Source organism: Suricata suricatta, chromosome 11 (assembly GCF_006229205.1).
Source record: "Suricata suricatta isolate VVHF042 chromosome 11, meerkat_22Aug2017_6uvM2_HiC, whole genome shotgun sequence".
NCBI classification, from domain to species: Eukaryota; Metazoa; Chordata; class Mammalia; order Carnivora; family Herpestidae; genus Suricata; species Suricata suricatta.
In genome coordinates this window covers 28,826,414-28,846,652 of record NC_043710.1, presented here as the reverse complement: position 1 = coordinate 28,846,652, position 20,239 = coordinate 28,826,414, and the positions used below count along the sequence as shown (strand labels likewise).

Sequence of the window (20,239 nt, the reverse complement as noted above, 5' to 3'; positions counted from 1 at the left end):
TAAAGATAAAGGAAAGATGATAGTTAAATCAGAAACCTAGTTATTGCTACATATAAATATTAATATGAGTTCTAAACTTTTTGGTAGCCAAGTCAAAAATGAAATTCTGATTAATTGCACTGGAATCATAAACTAATAAAATAAAGTTTAGTTTGGGAGGTAAGACAAAATTGTCTTAAACAACCAAATCAAAGAGGAATGAATATACAAGAAGGATTCTTTGTAAGGTAATAAAAGACACCGTCATCAGAAATTTTACAGTAATAGCATTCACTGGAACAATCATTTCTTGGAGTTGAAAGCTATTAAAATACTAAATTCTAGAGGTGCCTGGGTGGCTCAGTCGGTCAAGCATACAACTCTTGACTTTGGCTCAGGTATCATGAGATGGAGCCCAGCATCGGGGCCTGTGCTGAGTGTGGAACCTGCTTAAGACTCTTTCTCTCTCTCTCTCTCTTTGCCCCTCTTCCCACCTTGTACTCTCTCACTCTCTCAAAAAATAAATAAAACATTAAATTCTATAATTTGTGGGTAATATAAGGCTGCTCTTTCTCTGAAATGGGATGAACTAATCTCTTTTCAACCAACTGGAACCATGCCAATGAAACTTTCAGATGAACAAGTTTGCAAACACTGTAACATATTAAAGAAGATGATTTTGGCTAGCTTTAGGGAAAAATCTTTTCTGTAGGTGTTTTATTCAGTTTACATTAAAAAAATAATAATATGACCCTTAAAACAAATTCCGCACTTGAATGGCAACAAAAAAATCATAATTCAGTCAAGGTGTTTTTACAGAAACCAATCTAATACAGACTATATTTTTGGTTGTATAACTAGATATATCCAGAGAGCTGAGATGAAAATAACTTTTCCTTGGTATCTCAACTCTTTCAAATAGAGTTTTTAAAGGAACTTAATAGAACGAAGGTTTACATTTTCCTTTCACATTTATAGTTATAAACATCCTTATTAACCTACTAAATTGTAGCTTTTGAAAAGGGCCATCTTATTCATCTTTACATTCTCTATAATGTACTGCATATCTTATAAGTTAGGTGCTCATTAACTATTTGGTGAAAGAATAATAGTAATAAGAGACTGTGTTACAAAAATGATGTTCTGTGCATTTAACTGAAGAGAGATTCATGTGCTTTAAATACTAGTTATGCAGACTTTTATTTTGCCTAAATGGATGGCTATCCTAGCTTTAGAAACAGGCAGCTAGCTGAAGGATCTCTTGCCAAGTGTCAGAGATTCCCCTAAAACCTCAGAGTTCTGTGCTGCAGCTAAAAGAAAAAGAATACTGAAAAGAATAATATTTTTAAAGTTGAAGTTATCAACTGGCTCCTTTGGTTGTAAAAGTCTTTTGGTATATCTCATAAAAGTGCCAGATTTTGAGCTGTCCTTTAACCTAATGGACCCCTTGAATGAATAGAATACAAAATGAAACCTTCAAAGAATCTTAATTAACTTACTGAATGTAGTTATTTGTATTACTCATCTGAATGGAAAGAGTATCTATTAAAAAAAAAAGATAATATTGAGCTATTTATTCAAAATCCATTTAACCAACAAGTTCAGCTCCTTGTTAAAGATGCTCAAGGACTAAGAGAGTAAAATCATCTTATTAGCATGGAAAACAGCAACTTTATCTTGATATGACAGGGATACTAGGTCTCTAATTAATTCAAAGGCAGAAAGAAAAGAAAGTCAGAATACAACCTGTTATGCAAATCTTACTTTATAACCCATATCTATCAATTTGGTATATTGAAGTTATGAGTAGAAGATGTGAAGAATTTAACCTAGACACCATATGAATAAAAGATATGAAGGAGAATTTAACTGAGGTACCAAACCAAGACTATATATAGAGAGAGCTTGACCAAGAGATAACTTCAAGTTACCTACAGAATCTAAGATGGTAAAAGATCAGTAAATGTAAAGAATACTTTTACACTATTCTTGATGATTTTTCAGTCATGTGAAACAGACTATAGAAAAAGTCAATACTGAAAGAGGAGTGCTTAAATTTACTTATGCCATAAGGTAAATACCAACTCAAATGAGTCAAATTTGTAGTTTATGAAGATGAAAAGCTGGTATGATTTTTTAATAATTATGAAAAACTAATGAATCCAAAATTTTAGGGAGTCAGAAGATGTACCCTTTAGAAAATACATTAAATTACTGGGGACACCTGGGTGGTTCAATCAGTTGAGTATCCAACTTTGGCTCAGGTCATGATATCATGGTTCGTGAGTTCAGGCCCCATGTTGGGTCTGTGCTGACAGCCCAGAGCCTGGAGCCTGCTTCAGATTTTGTGTCTCCTTCTTTCTCTGCCCCTCCCTACTTGTACTCTATCTCTCTCTGTCTCTCTCTCTCTCTCAAAAATAAAATTAAAAAATAAAAAAAGAAAGTACATTAAATTACTAATACTTGACATTCATTCAGAAGGAATAATACATAGTTAAGTAGAATAAATAGTATCAGAGGGACTGGAAACATCACTCAGAATAGTACTTTTAAAAATTCAGTGGCAAACAATATTTGTCAAGGAGTTTTTCAACTTAATTAACCAGGAGACTCATAATAGATGAGACTCCTGACTCCAGCTATATACAGTGCTGTAGTCCAAGAATCATCAAGTGCTCATTATAAGCTATGAAGAATAAAAGAGTCATCAAAAGAAATTCAGGACTATTTCAAAAATTTAAAAAGCAATCATTGATTTGTATATGTAATGTAGTTCCTAAGTCCCTAGGTTCTTCACTCAAAACATTGTAAGGCCCTCTCTCTCCCCAAAAAAGTAAAGTGGGCTTGAATGTACATTATAGAAGGGGCTGCTATTCTATTTTGGCCAATAATTCAAGGGACACAGTGACCCAGAAGGTTGAATGTTTACAGAAACTATTAAATTTCTCAAACTGAGAGAAAATATTTGAATCAAAAATTTACCTAGCTGGTTATTAATTTGGTTATTTACAAAAGAGTTTTTAAAATAAAGTTAAGAAACTACGGAAAAGACACAATGTGAATGCATGTTTTCACCATAACTTTAATATATATCTGTGACAGTAATTTACCTTTGGATACCATAAAAATGTCGACTAAGATTTTCTGCAAAGACGATATCTGAATTTTGGATTGTAGGCTCCATTGACGGTCCAGAACACTGAAAAGAGAGGTATTATTTTTTAAATTTAAATTGAAACTCTTTTTCATACAACATAAATCATCTGATCAGGCTTATAAGAAAGAAAATCAAACAAATGTTCTTCAAACTTGGAAGATGATTTATAAGTTGGCACCTCCCAGGTAAGTTCAATTCTACAGAGTAGCCCCAATTCTGGAAATACAGGTATGTATACTAAAAATGGCTGATTGAGAATACATTATAATACATGAATAAAATATGTTTTCAAAATTTGACCATCCTGTATAATGTAAGCTCCAAGAGGTCACGGGCTTTATCACTCACATTCCTAAGCTATATAACCAATGCCAAAAACAGTGCTTTGGCATAAAGCTGACAGTCAATAAATATTTGTTGAATAAATAAATGATTTATTTGCTTTCTTGCTATTATCAAATATCCAGTGCCCATAATGGCATATTATTAAATAGTATCATATTACTCTCAAAAAGTTCATGCTTTGAGTTCTCTCCTAAGAGAACAGCTTACTCATCTGAAGAGGCTGCAACCTGTATTTTCTACTGAAAATTAGTGGCATAATGAGATGCACTTTAAAGACTTTCTATTAGTATGAGTTAAAAACAATAATCCTCATATACACCTGAAAACTGTAATAAATGATCACTGCCACTTAAAATATCTAAATAGAGCAGTCTCCACTGACTTCACTTATGCGTTGATAAAACCTTTTACTCTAAACTTCCTGCTGAGGCAAAAATATTAAAGCCAAAATGAAAGCCTATATATGCTACCTCTGTAGCCCAATGGAGGTGCCAATATAAATTTAAAAAATCAAAGAGGGCACTTCCAGTTAAATACGTTTATTTGCATTTCTCCAACTAAACTTGAGGTTGTCAATCGGTTAGGGTAAACCTGATCAAAACAATATCCCAACAAAACCCACTCACTGGACATTCAACTTATTTATTATAAGACAAAAGATTAGCATAGTCATAGTTGATTTATGATGCAATATTAAGAAAGAGCACTGGTTGGTGGGTAGCCTTAATATTTTAATATTGACAAAAGGCAGAATGATTTATGTTAATGACAGTTAAGCACAAGTGGTTAAGAAAAGGAGTTCTGAAAAGTGGAGAATCTGTGTTGAAATTCCAAATCTACTTACTAACTGGAACTTGGAGCAAGTTACTTAAGCTTTCTGAGCCTCAGGTTTTTCATACATATGATGAGATTTCTCTCTAATAAGTATCTCACAGAGTAGAAAAGATTAAATGAGTTAATAAATATAAAACCTCAAAAATCATTGGAACACAGTAAGTAGCATTCAATAAATGGTAAAAATTATTATAATTAGATTATTAATAGGGCCCCTGTCAGAAACTGAATACAGAACCTTATTTGAAGTAATGGTACTTAATTTTGTTTTAGTGCCAATTCCAACACATTCTCCTACAACCCCAAATTTAGAAAGATTTTATGTTTTAATAGTCCCTTTTTATTCTCTAAATAACTTCAACTAAAAGGAAGAAAAAGCACATTTTCCTCCATTAAAAAAGTATATGTTTAAAATTATTTCCTTCATGTAAAAACTTACCATGACAACACCACCAACGTATTCAAAAGCACAATGAGCTATACAACCATATTGAATGGTATAGCCAACAAGTCGAAAGGTTTTTCCCAGAACACCACGAAGCATAGTTCTACGCAGACTCTGCCACCATTGGCCTGATGGTAAATTGCAAAAAGTCTCATGATCAATACTATTTAAAAACACTTAAGAAATAGCTCTATTGTAAAATATTTACAATCAGTCAAAGTGTAGAAAATACCTAGTACAATAAGCAAGAGCTTATTTTCATTTGTTCTAATACTATTTTAAATGGCAAATTATAACCACTTAATATTTTTGATTACTGAACAGATATTATATTCAAATAATATCACTGGGTTTATACATGAATTAGATAACTAGTAGACTCTAAGTTTGTTTGTCTCCTTTCATACCTTTTTTTTTCCTTGGTGTTAAGATAGGTACCTAAAAAAAGATATTAACTTTTCCAAAGTACTAGTGAGAGTTTTCATACTGTTGCTGCTACACTGTATTAGCTATTGCCATAATGTAATATGATATAAAAGACAAAGCACTAGAATAGGTATATGGAAATTCAAGTTTTACACTGATATTTTCATTCACTTGTGTGATCTTCAATGACTTAGTTAACCTCTCTGGGCCTGGAAATAATAATAACTCATAGGACAGTTCTGAGAATCAAATTCAACAACATGTCAAAGTGCTTTGTAAATTATAGAGTTATACTCAGTTGTCAGCTATTAACTACTGATACAACAATGAACACTATGAAACAACATAAGGAACCATATATTTTTTAAAGCCACAATTTTTTTAAATGTTTATTTATGTTTGAGAGACACAGAAAGACAGAGTGCAAGTGGGAGAGGGGCAGAGAGAGAGAGGGAGACACAGAATCTCCAGGCTCTGAGCTGTCAGCACAGAGCCCGAGGCAGGGCTCAAACTCACAAACCATGAGAACATGACCTGAGCTGAAGTCAGACACTTAAAAGACTGAGCCACCCAAACCTACAAATATCCATCTCAAATATTCTTAGTATCTGTCCCTTCCTTTCTATTTACCTGTTACAACTATGTCTCAACTAATGGCCTAAGGTTTAGGCAGGCTATAATACACTATTCTCAGATTAAATTTACTAAAACACATCAATAATATATAAGTAACATTTGTTCAATACTTACTACATGCCACGCTTTATAAATTAACCTCTGTAGATATTATTACCATCATCATTTTATAGATTTAAATAAAAAGTCTAAGTGTAATGAACTTATATACTCAACATTACAAAGATGGAAAATGACGGAGTTAAGGACTTAACCATTATGTTACACTGACTCCCGTATTACTATCCTGCTCCCATAATATCAATGACTATAAGAAGTACAGATTACTTAGACTCATTTTCAAGATCCATGACAGATGGCTCCCACCCCTTTCTCAGTTTCTAACCTGATCTTCCCTGATACTCCTACATGACCTGACTACTAAATTATACTGGTCTGTTCTTCAAGGAAACTTTGCTAATGAACACTTATTTATGCCAACACCCATGCCTGAAGTGTTCTTTATGATATCCATCATCTAACTTAATTTGTAACTCTTCTCCAAATGCTCCCAATAGGCAAGATTTTCTTTCTCTTCAGGGCTCCCATGGGTCTTTATACATAAATATATAAATACACACACACACCACTGAGAGTACTATTTCTATTTTTTTAAGTGTCTTTATTTTATTTTGAAAGAGAGAGAGTGAGCAGGGAAGGGGCAGAGAGAGACACACAGAATCTGAAGTAGGCTCCAGACTCGGAGCTGTCAGCACAGAGCTGGAGGCAGGGCTCAAACCCACAGACTGTGAGATCATGACCTGAGCCGAAGTTGGACGCTTAACCAACTTGAGCCACCCAGGCGCCCCAAGAGTAATATTTCTAAAGTTGATCTGTCTGAATTTGTATTTGGTTGCACCACATTTTAGTTGTGTGACCTCCATGAGATTATCATGGCTCTGTGAGTCTCAGTGTCTTTATTTTTAAAACTGACTTATTATCAATACTTAGCAGAGTTAGTGATTACATGTGATCAGACTTGCAGTCTGTAGCAGAGTATTTCAATAAATGCTAGTATGCTAGTTACTGTATCATTCAGTTGGCAATCCACTCTATATACTCTATAACTTCATAACACTAGTTGTATTTTCAAGTTTCTTATCTTTAAGTAATAGAATTTTATAGCCTTCAGCAGAGAGCTGTATCTTTTATTAGTGTTATATTACTTACTAGTGTTCCTTCACCTATTAAACATTTACCATGTCTCCTCCTCTAACAAGTCTTCCTTGGCACCATCCCAAGAAATGTAACTTATGCTTTGTGTCACTCACCTTCCGTAGGCATACACTGATTATAATGCTTACCACACTATACTGTTTATATCATTCCCATTATTACACTACATTTGTTTATGTCTGTGGGTAATGACTGTGCATTGTTCACCTTTGAATCCTCAGGTCTTTCCAAAGAGGACAGTAAACAGAAGGCTTATCTGAGGAAATGTATGAATTTTGAATTCAATCTCCTCTACCATCCACATTTTCATCATTACAGAATAGTTATGATGTTCAAAATGATTATCAGAAGACCACTGAGATTTTTGACTAATGGAGAGACATGTAAAATCCATATTCACTGAAGAAAGAAATTGTCAGTAACATTAAAAAGTCTCATTAAATCATTGAGGTAATATGAAAAATAACTCCTCCCATCAGAAGGAATAAGGAATTTGGCTTACCACTATAACTGATACACTTTAAAAAATAGTCATTTCTAGAGTCCAAAAAAAAAGTACAAATTAAAAATAAAACCACTTAATAAGTGATGCTCTATTAATTCAAACAGACTATAAAGAGAAAAAGAGAAACAATAATAGAATAGATTTTGTCTATAAAGTTAATTATGTTGTCTAAGCACTATTTTGCTCGAACTATAAAATTAGGGGAAAGTGGGAGAAATCCTATAGCTTAGCTCTGAAAATGTGACTTATGATAAAAAAAATCCTAAAAGTAGTGAAACGTATATTACATTTTAAAATGAAAATAAAAATGAGTTTACCTGATATTAGAAAGGGGATATATTATTAAACAAGAGGAAACATATGGCACTTACCAAAAAGCCATTGGTAATGACAGGTGAAAGGTGAAATTAAAGGGTAAATCACTCAGCAATTTACCAAAATTTAAATCATTTGTATTATGCAATAGAATCCATTTGGTTAAAAAACATACTCAGAAGTACAAAGATACTGTAACTATACAATGGTTCAGATTCACTAAGAAGGCTTGTTATTAACTCTCATTCAGAAGTAATTGGGGCCATAAAGGCTTTTTTACGACTCGGACAATGCCCAGCTCCAAACACAATGTTTGTAATGAAACTGTCTCATAAAATAATAAAACCAATAGATGAGAGTAATCAGAAAAAAGAAGTTAACAGACACTGTTTCTTCCCTATAGATATTAGCAACAGAATGGAGTTTGAAGTTAAAATTACTCTGGATTAGTCTCTTAAAAAGAAAAAAGAGCTATTAAGGTATCTGGAGGAAATTTAAGGATAAAGACAATTTGGCCTTGTATTTTAAAAGTGCATTGAAAAGCACTGTTGAGGAATATTGAAACTGAGAATAAGAGTAATCCCAGAGCTGAAAGTAGCATTCATAAAAAACACAAACCACAGTGCTGGCACTCAGTAGCCTTACTAGCAAAAAGGATTAAGACAGAGGTTCCAAACCTCTGCTTTACATAGTTATTTCAAAGGTCTAAGTATCTATATGTGCATACATGCTCTGGATAACTTCTGCTTGTCCCTTCATACTTACTCTCCACCCTTCTCCATACTACTCCGTGCTCTTGGAAAAGTGACCTACATAAACTACATCAAGGTACTCCTGTACCTTTTAACTGAACTCCAGCAGGAAGTCAGAGGAAGGAAGCATTATGTCTTTTCCTGCCTCCTTACCTGTGGACTCTTCTCAGGCTGGCTGTTTTTGAACCAAAGGTCACTGAATCTCCAAAGGCAGTCTGCTATACAGTAATCGCTCCCCTAGGTTCCTAAGACCCTTCCTGTACCTGGTCCCTTTACACTTAGGAATGAAAACAGATTGGAGCTGGCTCCTGTGCTATCCATGGTGATTCTCTGATCCACTGCGAATTAGTTTCTGTAAATAAACCTTTCTTACATTATCCTACTTTGAGTGTGTCAGTTGTGTTCCACAGATGTCCTGGTGATACAATATACCATTTACTAAAATAACAACTCAGGTGGAGGGATGGGCTAAATGAGTGATGAACATTATGAAGGGCACTTGTGAGGATGAGCACTGGGTGTCATATGTAAGTTATGAGTCACTAAATTCTATTCCTGAAACCAATATTATACTATATGTTGACTAACTTGGATTTAAGTTAAAAAAAAGAATGTTAGGTTCCCTCCTCCCAAAAAAATACATATATGTGTGTGTGTGTGTGTGTGTGTGTGTGTATAACTCATCATGTAGAAGTTTATAATATTTGATGTTAGTGAAGGAATTCTCATAAATAGGCATTTGTAAAACATTGCTGATGGGTATGCAAAATAGACAACCTGTAAAAGAGGAATGTGGCTACTGTAATGGCTATACGTTTTACTCTCTGACCCAACATCCCACTTTCAAGTATTATCCACCTCCAAGATTCAATCACCATGTGCACAACATTCTTCATATCAGCATTACTGAAACAGCAAAATCAGAAACAAGCCAAATACACATCCATAGGAAACAGGTTAACTAAATTAAGGAACATCCACACAGGAGTTCAATATACCCATGGCCGGGGGTGGGGTGGCGGGGGGGGAGTTCTGTGTACTAATAATAAATGATTTCTAGAATAAACTGCTTTAAAAAAAAAAGCAAGCTGCAAAAAAGTATATATAGTAATTTATCATTTCCAGAAAAAGGATTATTTTCAAAGAGAAAATAAACCAGAAAATAATTATTTTCAAAGAGAAAATAAACCAGAAAATAATTATTTTCAAAGAGAAAATAAACCAGAAAATAATGAAAATGATTACATTTATAAAAGGAGTAGGTGAGAACAGTATGAAAGGGATAAGGGGTGAGCATACCTATGTATATTGTTTTGAGGTACATGCTTTGCCTTGTCAAAAAAATAGAAGGAAACAAAAAACGATGAGAAAAAGGGAAACTTAAAAGTGAAAACAAACAAGAAAAATAAGCCTATCTGTATACTCAAAATGCTAACACTACCAAACAGAAGAAGTAATTCAAATATTTTTTAAACACAGTATAGTAAGATATAGTCTAAGGTCAAAAAAAAATTGCAAATGAAATCTTAAACTTCTCTTAGTAGGTTTGCTCTTGTTTCTTTTACATGTATTTCAGATAGTACAAATGAGTAAACATTTAAATTATTGGAAGCAATATCCTCAGTGTAAGAGAGAAAGAAGCCAGAAATATGGAATAAGAGATTAGGAAGGAGTTGGAGGTATCAAAACATTTTTTTAAAGTTTATTTATTCTGAGAGAGAGAGAGAGTGAGCGAGTAAGCATGTGTGAGTAGGGGAAGGGGCAGACAGAGGGAGAGAGAGACAGAATTCCAAGCAGGCTCCTCCCTGTCAGCGTAGAGCCAAACACAGGGCTCAAACTCACAAACCATGAGATTATGACCTAAGCCCAAATCAACAGACACCAGACCAACTAAGTGGTCCAGCTGCCCCAAAACAAACTTATTTAAATGGAAAAAAAAAATGTGTGTGTGTGTGTGTGTGTGTGTGTGTCTGCCTGCCTATATTAAATACCATCCTAGCTCTGAACACTGAAAAGACCACTAGAAAGAAGCAATGACACTATAGTAGTAATGAGCACATCTAGCACACAGATTTTTTGTTTTCAAATATCATTCCCAATAGAAGAAACAGTCTAAGGCAGAACAATCTTGTGCCAGAAAGCAAGCGTGTGCTCAAAGACAAATGGAGGCATAGGAACTACTTTAAAGGGTCTCTCACTGGCCAAATTTGGGAATAAAAAAAAAAAAAAAGTAACACCAATAGATGGTACATTATCTATTGAGTACATACTAATTTTTTTAAAAGATCTATGTGTTGAGGATAAGAAAAGTTCTTTATCAAAAAACAGTAGATAATAAATATAGAGGGAATAACAGAACTACCACCAATATAATAATTGATGTGGGCAAGTGTCATTAATAGATGCTAAAAATTACTGGGTAAAAGGTTGTTGGTAAATAGGACATATGCAAAGTATTAAAGTAAATAACATATTATTCACAAATAAAATACTTTTACACAAAGAGATCTAGTAAACATCTTTTTAATTTTTTTTTAACATTTATTTATTTTTTAGAGGCAGAGAGAGACAGAGCACAAGTGGGAGAGGGCGAGAGAAAGAAGGAGACACAGAATCTGAAGCAGGGTCCAGGCTCCATGCTGTCAGTACAAAGCCTGATGCGGGGCTCGAACTCACAAACCGTGAGATCATGACAGGAGCTGAAGTCGGACACTTAACCAAGTAAGCCACCCAGAAGCCCCAGATCTGGTAAACATCTTAACTGAGCAAATTTAGTTGCATGAATAAAGGTACAAACTGATATTCTATAGCTTCCTGACATGATGCAAAGACAAATACAGCTTCATGTGTGCACTACTCTTGCCAAAAATGTGTGACCTAATCTACTTATGAATAAGTAGCACATCCATTCAATATATCCCTTGTGGTCATTGTACAAGACAACAACTTGACCAATTAAAAAATATAAGTTTAATAAAAGAAAAAATAAGACTACCACTTTAAGTTACAATAAGGACGTGACAACTAAATATTATATAACTGGACCCTGGAATGTGAGGAAAAAAAGCAATAAAAAAATACTATGAGGATAAGAGAAAATTTGAACATGGTTTTTAAGTCAAATATTCTTTGATTTCAATATTAAATTTCCTTTTTAAATTTCTTTTAATTTTTTAAGTTTACTTCTATATTTTGAGTGAGATAGCACAAGCAGGGTATGGGCAGAGAGAGGAGAGAGAAAGAAGCAGGCTGGGTGCTGGCAGTGCAGACAGAGACTGATGTGGGGCTCAAATTCACAAATCGTGAGATCGTGACCTGAGCCAAAATCAGGAGTGGGACACTTAACCGAGCCAGCAGGTGCCCTCAGTGTTAAATTTCTTAACAATATCATCACTATGCAGGAGAATGATCTTATTCATAGGAGACAAACACTGATTTAGAGATGAATGTTATGTGTATAACTTTCATATCATTTACTTCTACTACTGAGAGAGAGGAGATAGATACAGAGAAGTTTATACACATACACATATCTACAAATATACACACACAAATATTTACAAGTACATATGTATATGTATATGTATGGAGGAAAAGAGAAAACTAATGTAGCGGAATGTTCATTGTAAATCCAGATGGAGTGTAAATGAATGTGCACAGCACTATTTTTTTCCAATTTTATTACAGAATAGAACTTCCTGAAAAAGTACTGGGGGAAAAGGGTATCCTCAAAGTCATTCAATCATTCAACAAATACGTACTCAGCTTCTATTATATGCCAGATACTGCATGCAGCCCTGGAAATACAATAGTGAACATGATGTCTGTCCTTGCAGAGCTTATAATTTGTAGGGATTGATGTCACAAACACACCGAGTAAAGAAATAAACACCTAAATATATTAAATAATTTCCAAAAGGAAAAATTAGGGTAAAGTGATAAAGACTGATGGATGAGACATCTATTCTTTAGGATGAATCAGGAAAGATTTTTCCCAGGAAGTACCACTGAAGTTGGGTTCTGAACAATAAGAAAATAACAGTGATGGAAAGGACGGGAAGAATTTTATGGACAGAAAAAATAACATGCATGTGCTTAAAAAAATAACAGAAGGCTGGAGCACTATGTGAAGGACATAAAATGAGACTAAACCGGCAAGATTAGTTCAAGGTCTTACAGATTTTTGGATTTTATTCTAAGACTAATGGGAAGCCACTGAAGGATCTCAATTAAACAGAAGAGTGACATTACTTAATTTTCAATCTAATAATACTCTCACTGCGATGTAGAGAGGAAGGACTGCAATGAGGGCAGAAATAAAAACGCTGTCAGGGCAGTTAGGCTGGACCAAGTACAGTGGTGGCAGTGGAAATGGAGAGAAAGGAACGAATTTGAGAAACTTAAGAGGCAAAATAAGTGGCAGGGAAAAAGAAAGAATCAGGAAGACTCTCAAGCTTCTGGATTCAGTAACTGGGTAGATGGCGATCTGCCCACATGGTTTTATTCATACTCATATTTGGAACAGAAAACAGCCCAGTTCGGGCCATGTGAAATCTAATACATTCATGGCATATTCAGGGGGTGTGTATGAGACAAGCTCTGGAGCGCGAAGCAAGTCTCATACCCGACAAGCCTTGGAGAAAACAGGCCCTATCGCAGTGAGGACTGCATTCTGCTCCAAGTAAGAGAAAACCAGAATCGTCGGAACTTTAAAAAGGAAGGCATGTATTTTCTCACAATATTAGCTACTATATCTAATTTACAAGCAGAAAGAAACTTATTAAGTGTTTACTCCTTACTAATTTGTTGTCTTTTTATCCAGGGGAAAAAACCCCACATTCATTCCATCCACATTTAACTGGCCAAGACTATGTAAAGGTGCTAGGAGAAAACTGCCATTTTCTTTTTAAGTGTCATAGCACTATTTTACCTTTAAAAATCATGAGTATTATCTGAAAAAAATTTAAAACTTTTAAGAAGTATGAGGAGGAGACAAAAACAGTCACCTCCTTAGAACATTCTGGCTATGTAGGTAAGCTAAGCAGTAGAGCTGGGTATTTCCATCTTCAGCAGGACTAAAACCTGGGGCCGGACAAGTCCTTGTGGGCGGCTATCTCAGGCACTGTAGGATTTTAGCAGCATTTCCAGCCTCTAGATACCAGCAGTATCCCCCATCCCCAGTTGTGACAAACTAATATTTTTCCAGACATCGCCAAATGTTCCCTTGGGTGCAAAACCACCCTCAGCTGAGAACCACTGCAGCAGAAAAATAGAAAGAATATGGCAATGAGCAGGTTTTTCAAAACATAGAAACATAGTGGCATGCCTGACAGCCAGTGGTAAGAATCCCACAGGGAAAGAGGCTAATGATGAGGCAGGCGCAACTACTAATGAGAGAGGGGAGAAAGGAGAGAAGGGAAATCGATGATTGAATACTGAAGAAAGAGATAAGAGGAGGAATTTAATGCCAGTTTTGACAGAGTGGTTTATACCAGATTAACCTTCTTGGGGGAAAACAATAAAACAATTACAAAATCTGAATAAAATATACAAAATAGCTGTTTCAATGCATTAGGCAGCAATCTAGGCAAGATGTGAGGGGCCAGGATCTATGAACGAATGGAAGAACATAAGGTAAGCTCCACATTCACCTGGCCTTTTCTCTGAGAGTGTTGGCCAAGTCACAGCACAGGAAAATAAGAGTTTTAGCAGAAAGTAGTGGTCTCACTTAGCCAAGAAAGTAGATGGCACGTGAGGGTCAAGCTGCAAACAGAAAGGAACTGCAAGTCTCTCCTAAACTCCCACTGAGCAGAGTGTGATTCCCAGAACACCAGCAGAAAGCAGTAGATGAAAGGCTAGAAACCTAAACAAAGGTGTCAGCCACCACAGAAAATCGTATCATGTGAAGGAGACAGGGGCTGGACTTCATGACCCTCCAAGGGTGGCCATTTTAGTTAGGACTACAGTAAGGTTACCACTGGGTGTGAGGGCAAAATTGAAATAGATCAGCCTTAACAGAGAATACAACCAACCCTAGACAGGATTAAAGTAACCTATTCATATACCATCTACCTGCAGGGGAAAAACAAAAGTAAAAGACTTAATTTTCATAGAAATAACACAACATTATTTAGAACTCCTACAATATTTTTTTTATAACCTTGGAGTAGAAGACCTTCTTTAAAAATAGAAATATAATTCATATACCATTAAGTTCGGTAAAGTGCAAAATTCAGTGGTTTTACCCTCAAGCAAATTCAGCACTGTCAGCACAGAACCTGATGTGGGGCTCGAACTCACAAACTGTGAGATCATGACCTGAGCCTAAATGAAGAGTCAGATGCTTAGCTAACTGAGCCACTCAGGCACCCTATCCCAAAGGTTTCTAATATATCCAGAGGGTTTTAGTATATCCAATATTCCAGAATATTTTCATTATCTCAATAGGAAAAAAAAAAAAACCCAAAACCCAAAAACCCTATACCCATTAGCAGTCACTCTCTACTCCTTCCCCCCTTCCTTTTAGCTCCTGGCAACCATGTGCCTATGGTTGTGCTTATTCTAGACATTTCATACAGTTGGAATCATACAATAAGTGGAATTTTTTATTGGCTTCTTTTACCTGGCAGAAGCACGCACTCTCTCAAAATAAATTGAAAAAAATTTTTTAAATCAAATGAAAATTCTACACAATGCAAAACCACAGAATAAAATAAATAAAATTTAAAATTCACTAATGTTTACTACCAGATTAGATTCAACCTAACAGAAGACAAATGAACTAGAGGACAGATTGGGAAAAAGTAATCAGACTGAAGCACAGAGAGGAAAACAGGTGGGCAATACAAGAAACAAGTATAAAAGATCAGAGATCTAAAGGAAAAGAGAATAGGACAGAAGGAATATTTTGAAGAAACAATGGTAGACAGCTTTCCAAAACTGGTAAAAGACACTAACTCACAAATGTAAGAAATTTAGTAAACCCTAAACAACATAAATACAAAAGAAACACACAAAATACATCCAGGCCCAGTACAGTAAAACTACTGAAATTAAGGCAATGAGAAGGCAAAACTGTGAAGACAGTAAATAGATTAGTTGTTTCCAGGAATTGTGAAGAGGGATGAATAGGCAGATAGGCAGATAACAGAGGATTTTTAGGGTTATGAAAATTCTGTGGTACTGTAATGATGGAAACAAGTCATATACAATTGCCCAAACCCACAGAAGTAACATTAACACCAAGAATAAACTATAATGTTCCCCATGCACTTTGAATGATGATGTGTCAATGTAGGTTCATCAATTGACTCAGTAGGTTAAGCAGTCAACTTCAGCTCAGGTCATGATCTCGTGGTTAGTGAGTTCAAGCCCTGTGTCAAGCTCTGTGCTGATGGCTCAGAGCCTGGAGCCTGCTTCAGATTCTGTGTCTCCCTCTCTCTCTCTGCCCCTCTCCTGCTCACACTCTATCTCTGTCTCTCTCAAAAATAAAAATTAAAAAAATGTTTTAATAAAAAATAAAAATAAAAAAAATACGGCTACGAAGAAACATCCAGGCCCAGATAGCTTCACTGATAAATTCTTCCAAACGTTTAAGGAAGAAAAAACATCAATCATAAACTGTGTCAGTGAATAGAAAATAAAATACTTCCATCTGGTTTTTTGCAGTCAGTATAACCTGGATACCAAACTTGACAAGGGCATAACAGGAAAATAAAATTACAAAACAAATTGTCTCATCGACATAGATATAAAAAATTCTAAACAAAACTTGAATACAATGGTGTATTAAAAAGAGCATGAGCAAATGAAGTTTATTACAAAGATAGAAAGTTGGCAAAATATTTTAAAATCAATCTGTGCATATTAGTAGGATTTAAAAAATCGCATGACCACCCACATAGCTGCAGTAAATGCATCTGATAACATTCAATACTTCTTTTGATAAACTAGGAATAAAAGGGAACTTCTTTTAACACTACAAGAATTATCTACAACAACAAACAACAATAACAAAATCTTAGAGCTTACATCATATTAATGGTAAATCAATGACAGGACAATTCACTAAATTAGAAATAAAAACTGTAGTGGCACCTGGGTAACTCAGTTGGTTGAGTGTCCAACTCTTGGTTTCAGCTCAAGTCATGGCTTCATGGTTCCTAGGTTTAAGACCTGCATCAGGCTCTATGCTGATGGTGTGGGGCCTGCGTGGGATTCTCTCTCTCTCTCTCTCTCTCTCTCTCTCTCTCTCTCTCTCTCTCTCTAAATAAACTTAAAAAGAAGAGAGAAACTGGAAAGGAAGAAGTTAAAAGGTCATCATTAACAAATGGGATTTCTCTACATAGTAAAAGAACAAACATGTGAATTAGCAGCCTCTCTTGATAAAAGATGAGTGTGCAAAAAAATAATTGAAACTGGATTCATTCATTCACTGAAATCACTGAATTTCTGCATACTACCAAAAGTCAACTAAAAAACAAAAATTTTTAAATATCATATACAACTCCACAAAGCACTGAATAGCTGAGACAAAGTCAAAGGAAACATGTGTAAGATCATTACACTGCTGAGAGAAAATGAAGATGACCTAAACAAATAGAAAGATACACCTATGTTCATGATTTGAAGAATTTTGCAGTGTCATCAATTCCCCTCAAATTGGTCTACAGATTCAATACAATTCCAGGGGAGTATTTTTTCCAGTAGAAAATGGTACACTTATTTAAGGTATATATATATGCAAAAAACCTGTAATAGCCAAGGCAAACATTAAATAGTATACAACTGAAGAAGCTTACTTCAAATGTCATAATTTATAATAAGTTTATAGAAGAGTATTATATGTGGTGAATCTAGACAAACAGATCAATGGAAGAGAACCAAATAAAAGAGTTACACTTAACATGGTTAGCTGATTTATAACAAAGGTTTTAATATAATTCAGTGGGAAAAGGCTGGTATTTTTACTAACTGGTGCTAGGTGAATGAAATATGCATACTAGAAAAAAAAAAACCTTGACCCATAACATCATCAAATACAAAAATTAGTTTGAGATAGATTACAAACATATGAATGGTAAAGTGATAAAACTTGTAGAAGAAAACAGAGACTATCTTCATTACCTTCGGATAAGGTTAAATATTAACCATAAAAGACTGATCAATTTGATTTTACTAAAATTAAAAACTTCTGTATATCGGGTCTCAGCACGGATCCACTGCGTTGGTGAAGGCTGTGAGCCCGAGTTTAGACCCCGGCGAGCCTAAACCCGTAATAAAGCCCTTTGCTTTTGCATGCGTGCTTCGGCCTCCCTGGCAGTCTCTGGTTTTTGGGGGCGATATTAAAATCTGGGCATAACATATGAGGGCTCTTCTGGGATATCCCCCCCCACAGAGCTCCTGGGACCCCGACACATTGGGCCTAATCGCCGGCTGGTGAGTGCACTCATTTTCTTGTTCTTCTATGTTTGAATCTTTTTGTCTGTCTGGTCTGTTGGGTGCTGGTCTTCAGGGGTCTCAAAGGAGCAAGGGGGACGCGCCACAAACGCTCGGGGCCCCTGAGATCCAAGAGACGTCTTGGACCCACAGGAAGGAGAGACCACGGGTCAGGTCCCGTGGCACAAAGAGTGGAATTCGGGTCAGGTCCCCTGCGGGTCAGGTCCCGCGGCACAAAGAGTGAAATTCAGGTCCTAAGGAACCCCGCTGGTGGCAGCAGCGGGATCTCATTTGGGTTAGGAAAAGCCTTGCTGTCTTTCCGATAGTTGGTTTAATCTGCCAAAAGTCAAATAGGTCCTTATGATCTCTGTACCAATTTTAACAAGTGTATGTTAAAAGGATGGTTAATTTGGCCTGTTCTATAGTTTTCATGAGTAACTGTTAAAATACTTTTAAAGGTTCTTGGTAACGTAAAACGTTAAGGTTTTACTTGATAATGAATTAAGATTGAATTCATTGGCCGTCTAACAAGAAAAAACTAAAGCACAAGCCACAACTAGTGATTGGTGTATTGGTATAGGATGAGGTCTGTAGATGCTTGTGTTTTTCGCTTGTGGCAAAACAACTGGGATATTTGAAACTGTTAAAAACCTGCTTTGTACTTAATTGGTTCATAAATTTACCATCTAAGAAAAGTTCTGGTATAAACATCTTTCAGTTGGTTACTAAGTCCTCAATTGGAGACTAAAGGGTCAGACTGATGGGAAAATAAGAAAAGCAACCCTATATGCAGGAAACTGGGGATATGTAAAAAAGATATAAGAAATGAAAGTGCATTTTTGTTAAGGGTAAAAGAAAGTAATTTTGTCCTAAATGAGATTGGTTGTTTGGAAAGAAATGGCTTTGGGACAAAGTGTAAGGGAAAGGAAAGTTGTAGAAGGTTCGTGAAAGGAAATCACTGAAAAGGAATTTTATGTGTGAGGTTGAGATAAATGAAATGTTAAAGGTATATTGGTATAAGGTTAGAATTCTGCTTTTCTCTCCATTCAAAAGACAAGTTTTTCTGGACCTTTGGGCTGCTCTTGATAAGACTATGTAAATGAAGGGTTTCTCTTTTGTCAAGAAGGCCAAAGTTTTAGGTCTTATCTTTATCAGGTCTTTGATTGCTTAGTTAAAACTTCTCTGAGGTTGAAAAAAGTTAGGCTTTGCTGAAGGATCCCAAAGGCAAATAAGTTCCTATATTGCCACTATGGTTAAGTAAATACAGTTTTCAGATTTGTAACAATTTGTGATTCTATTTAGGATGTGCTTTGTAATTTCCTAAGGTTTTAAACAAATTTCCCAGTATTCAAATGGTAGAAAAGTCTTTTGGCCAATTAGGCCTTTTCATTTAGGATGCCAAGTTACTTAAAAAAGCACTGTTGTATAGTGGTAAACCTTAGGCTTTATTGTATGGGTAAATGCTGCAACTGCTCAAATATATGTGCAGTCCCTGAAGTTTTAATGTTTGGGTATAAGGTCATTATACAGAAATGTCATAAAGTATTTGTTTGTAATCTAGAGCATTCAGCTTTTCTATTTAAACCGTCTGAAATTTAGAAACTCAGTGAGTATTCTTTCTTTCATGGCCATTACAATTGTTTGCATAAGTTCAATAAGAATCTGTTCGTTTTATAGTAGGACTGGTTATTTTACCAAGGCTTTGACTGGAATGTCCTGTTCGAGAGTCAGGCATAGGCTCAGATATGACCTGACAGCTTTAAGGAACTTAGGTTGACTTTATGAGACATGGAGCCATAAAGCCTCGTGGAAATGTTGGCTGGATACCTTGCTCACAGAGTTCCCAGCAGCCTTCCCAGGTGAGTAAAGGTAACTTCCTGGCGGGGGCAGGAACTTCAGCACATGTTGGGAGCCTCAGGAAGAGGAGTTTGCCCATTTAACAGGTATTGCAGGCCTGTCTGACGGAATGTGCTTGGCTCGGCTTCTGGCCCAGAGCAGCTACTAAAAGTTCAACCTGGAGATTCCTTATAAAAGGACCCAGCAAAGCAAGCCTTATAAAGTCCTCATGAACAATCTTTATTCTTGCTGAGCTTATGTAAATAATTAGGCCAGGGTTGTTAAGAATGGACTCGTTCCACCAATGCATTAGTCTCGATTTGGCTATCTCTGATAATAGAGGTTTTTTTAGAGAG

General features: G+C 35.6%; 1 protein-coding gene across 7 annotated transcripts in view; it reads right to left on the bottom strand.

Annotated features, from left to right (window-relative positions):
- Positions 1-20,239, bottom strand: part of IMMP1L (inner mitochondrial membrane peptidase subunit 1) — an 81,746-nt gene that overhangs the window by 21,301 nt on the left and 40,206 nt on the right. For all 7 annotated transcript variants that reach the window (XM_029956257.1, XM_029956256.1, XM_029956259.1 and 4 more), the window contains 2 exons: positions 4,755-4,888; positions 3,090-3,178 (listed from right to left, as the gene is read on the bottom strand). In XM_029956257.1, the coding sequence (XP_029812117.1) occupies positions 3,090-3,178; positions 4,755-4,859 (194 nt within the window). In that variant the 5' untranslated portion in view covers positions 4,860-4,888. The remainder of the gene's footprint in view (positions 1-3,089; positions 3,179-4,754; positions 4,889-20,239) is intronic.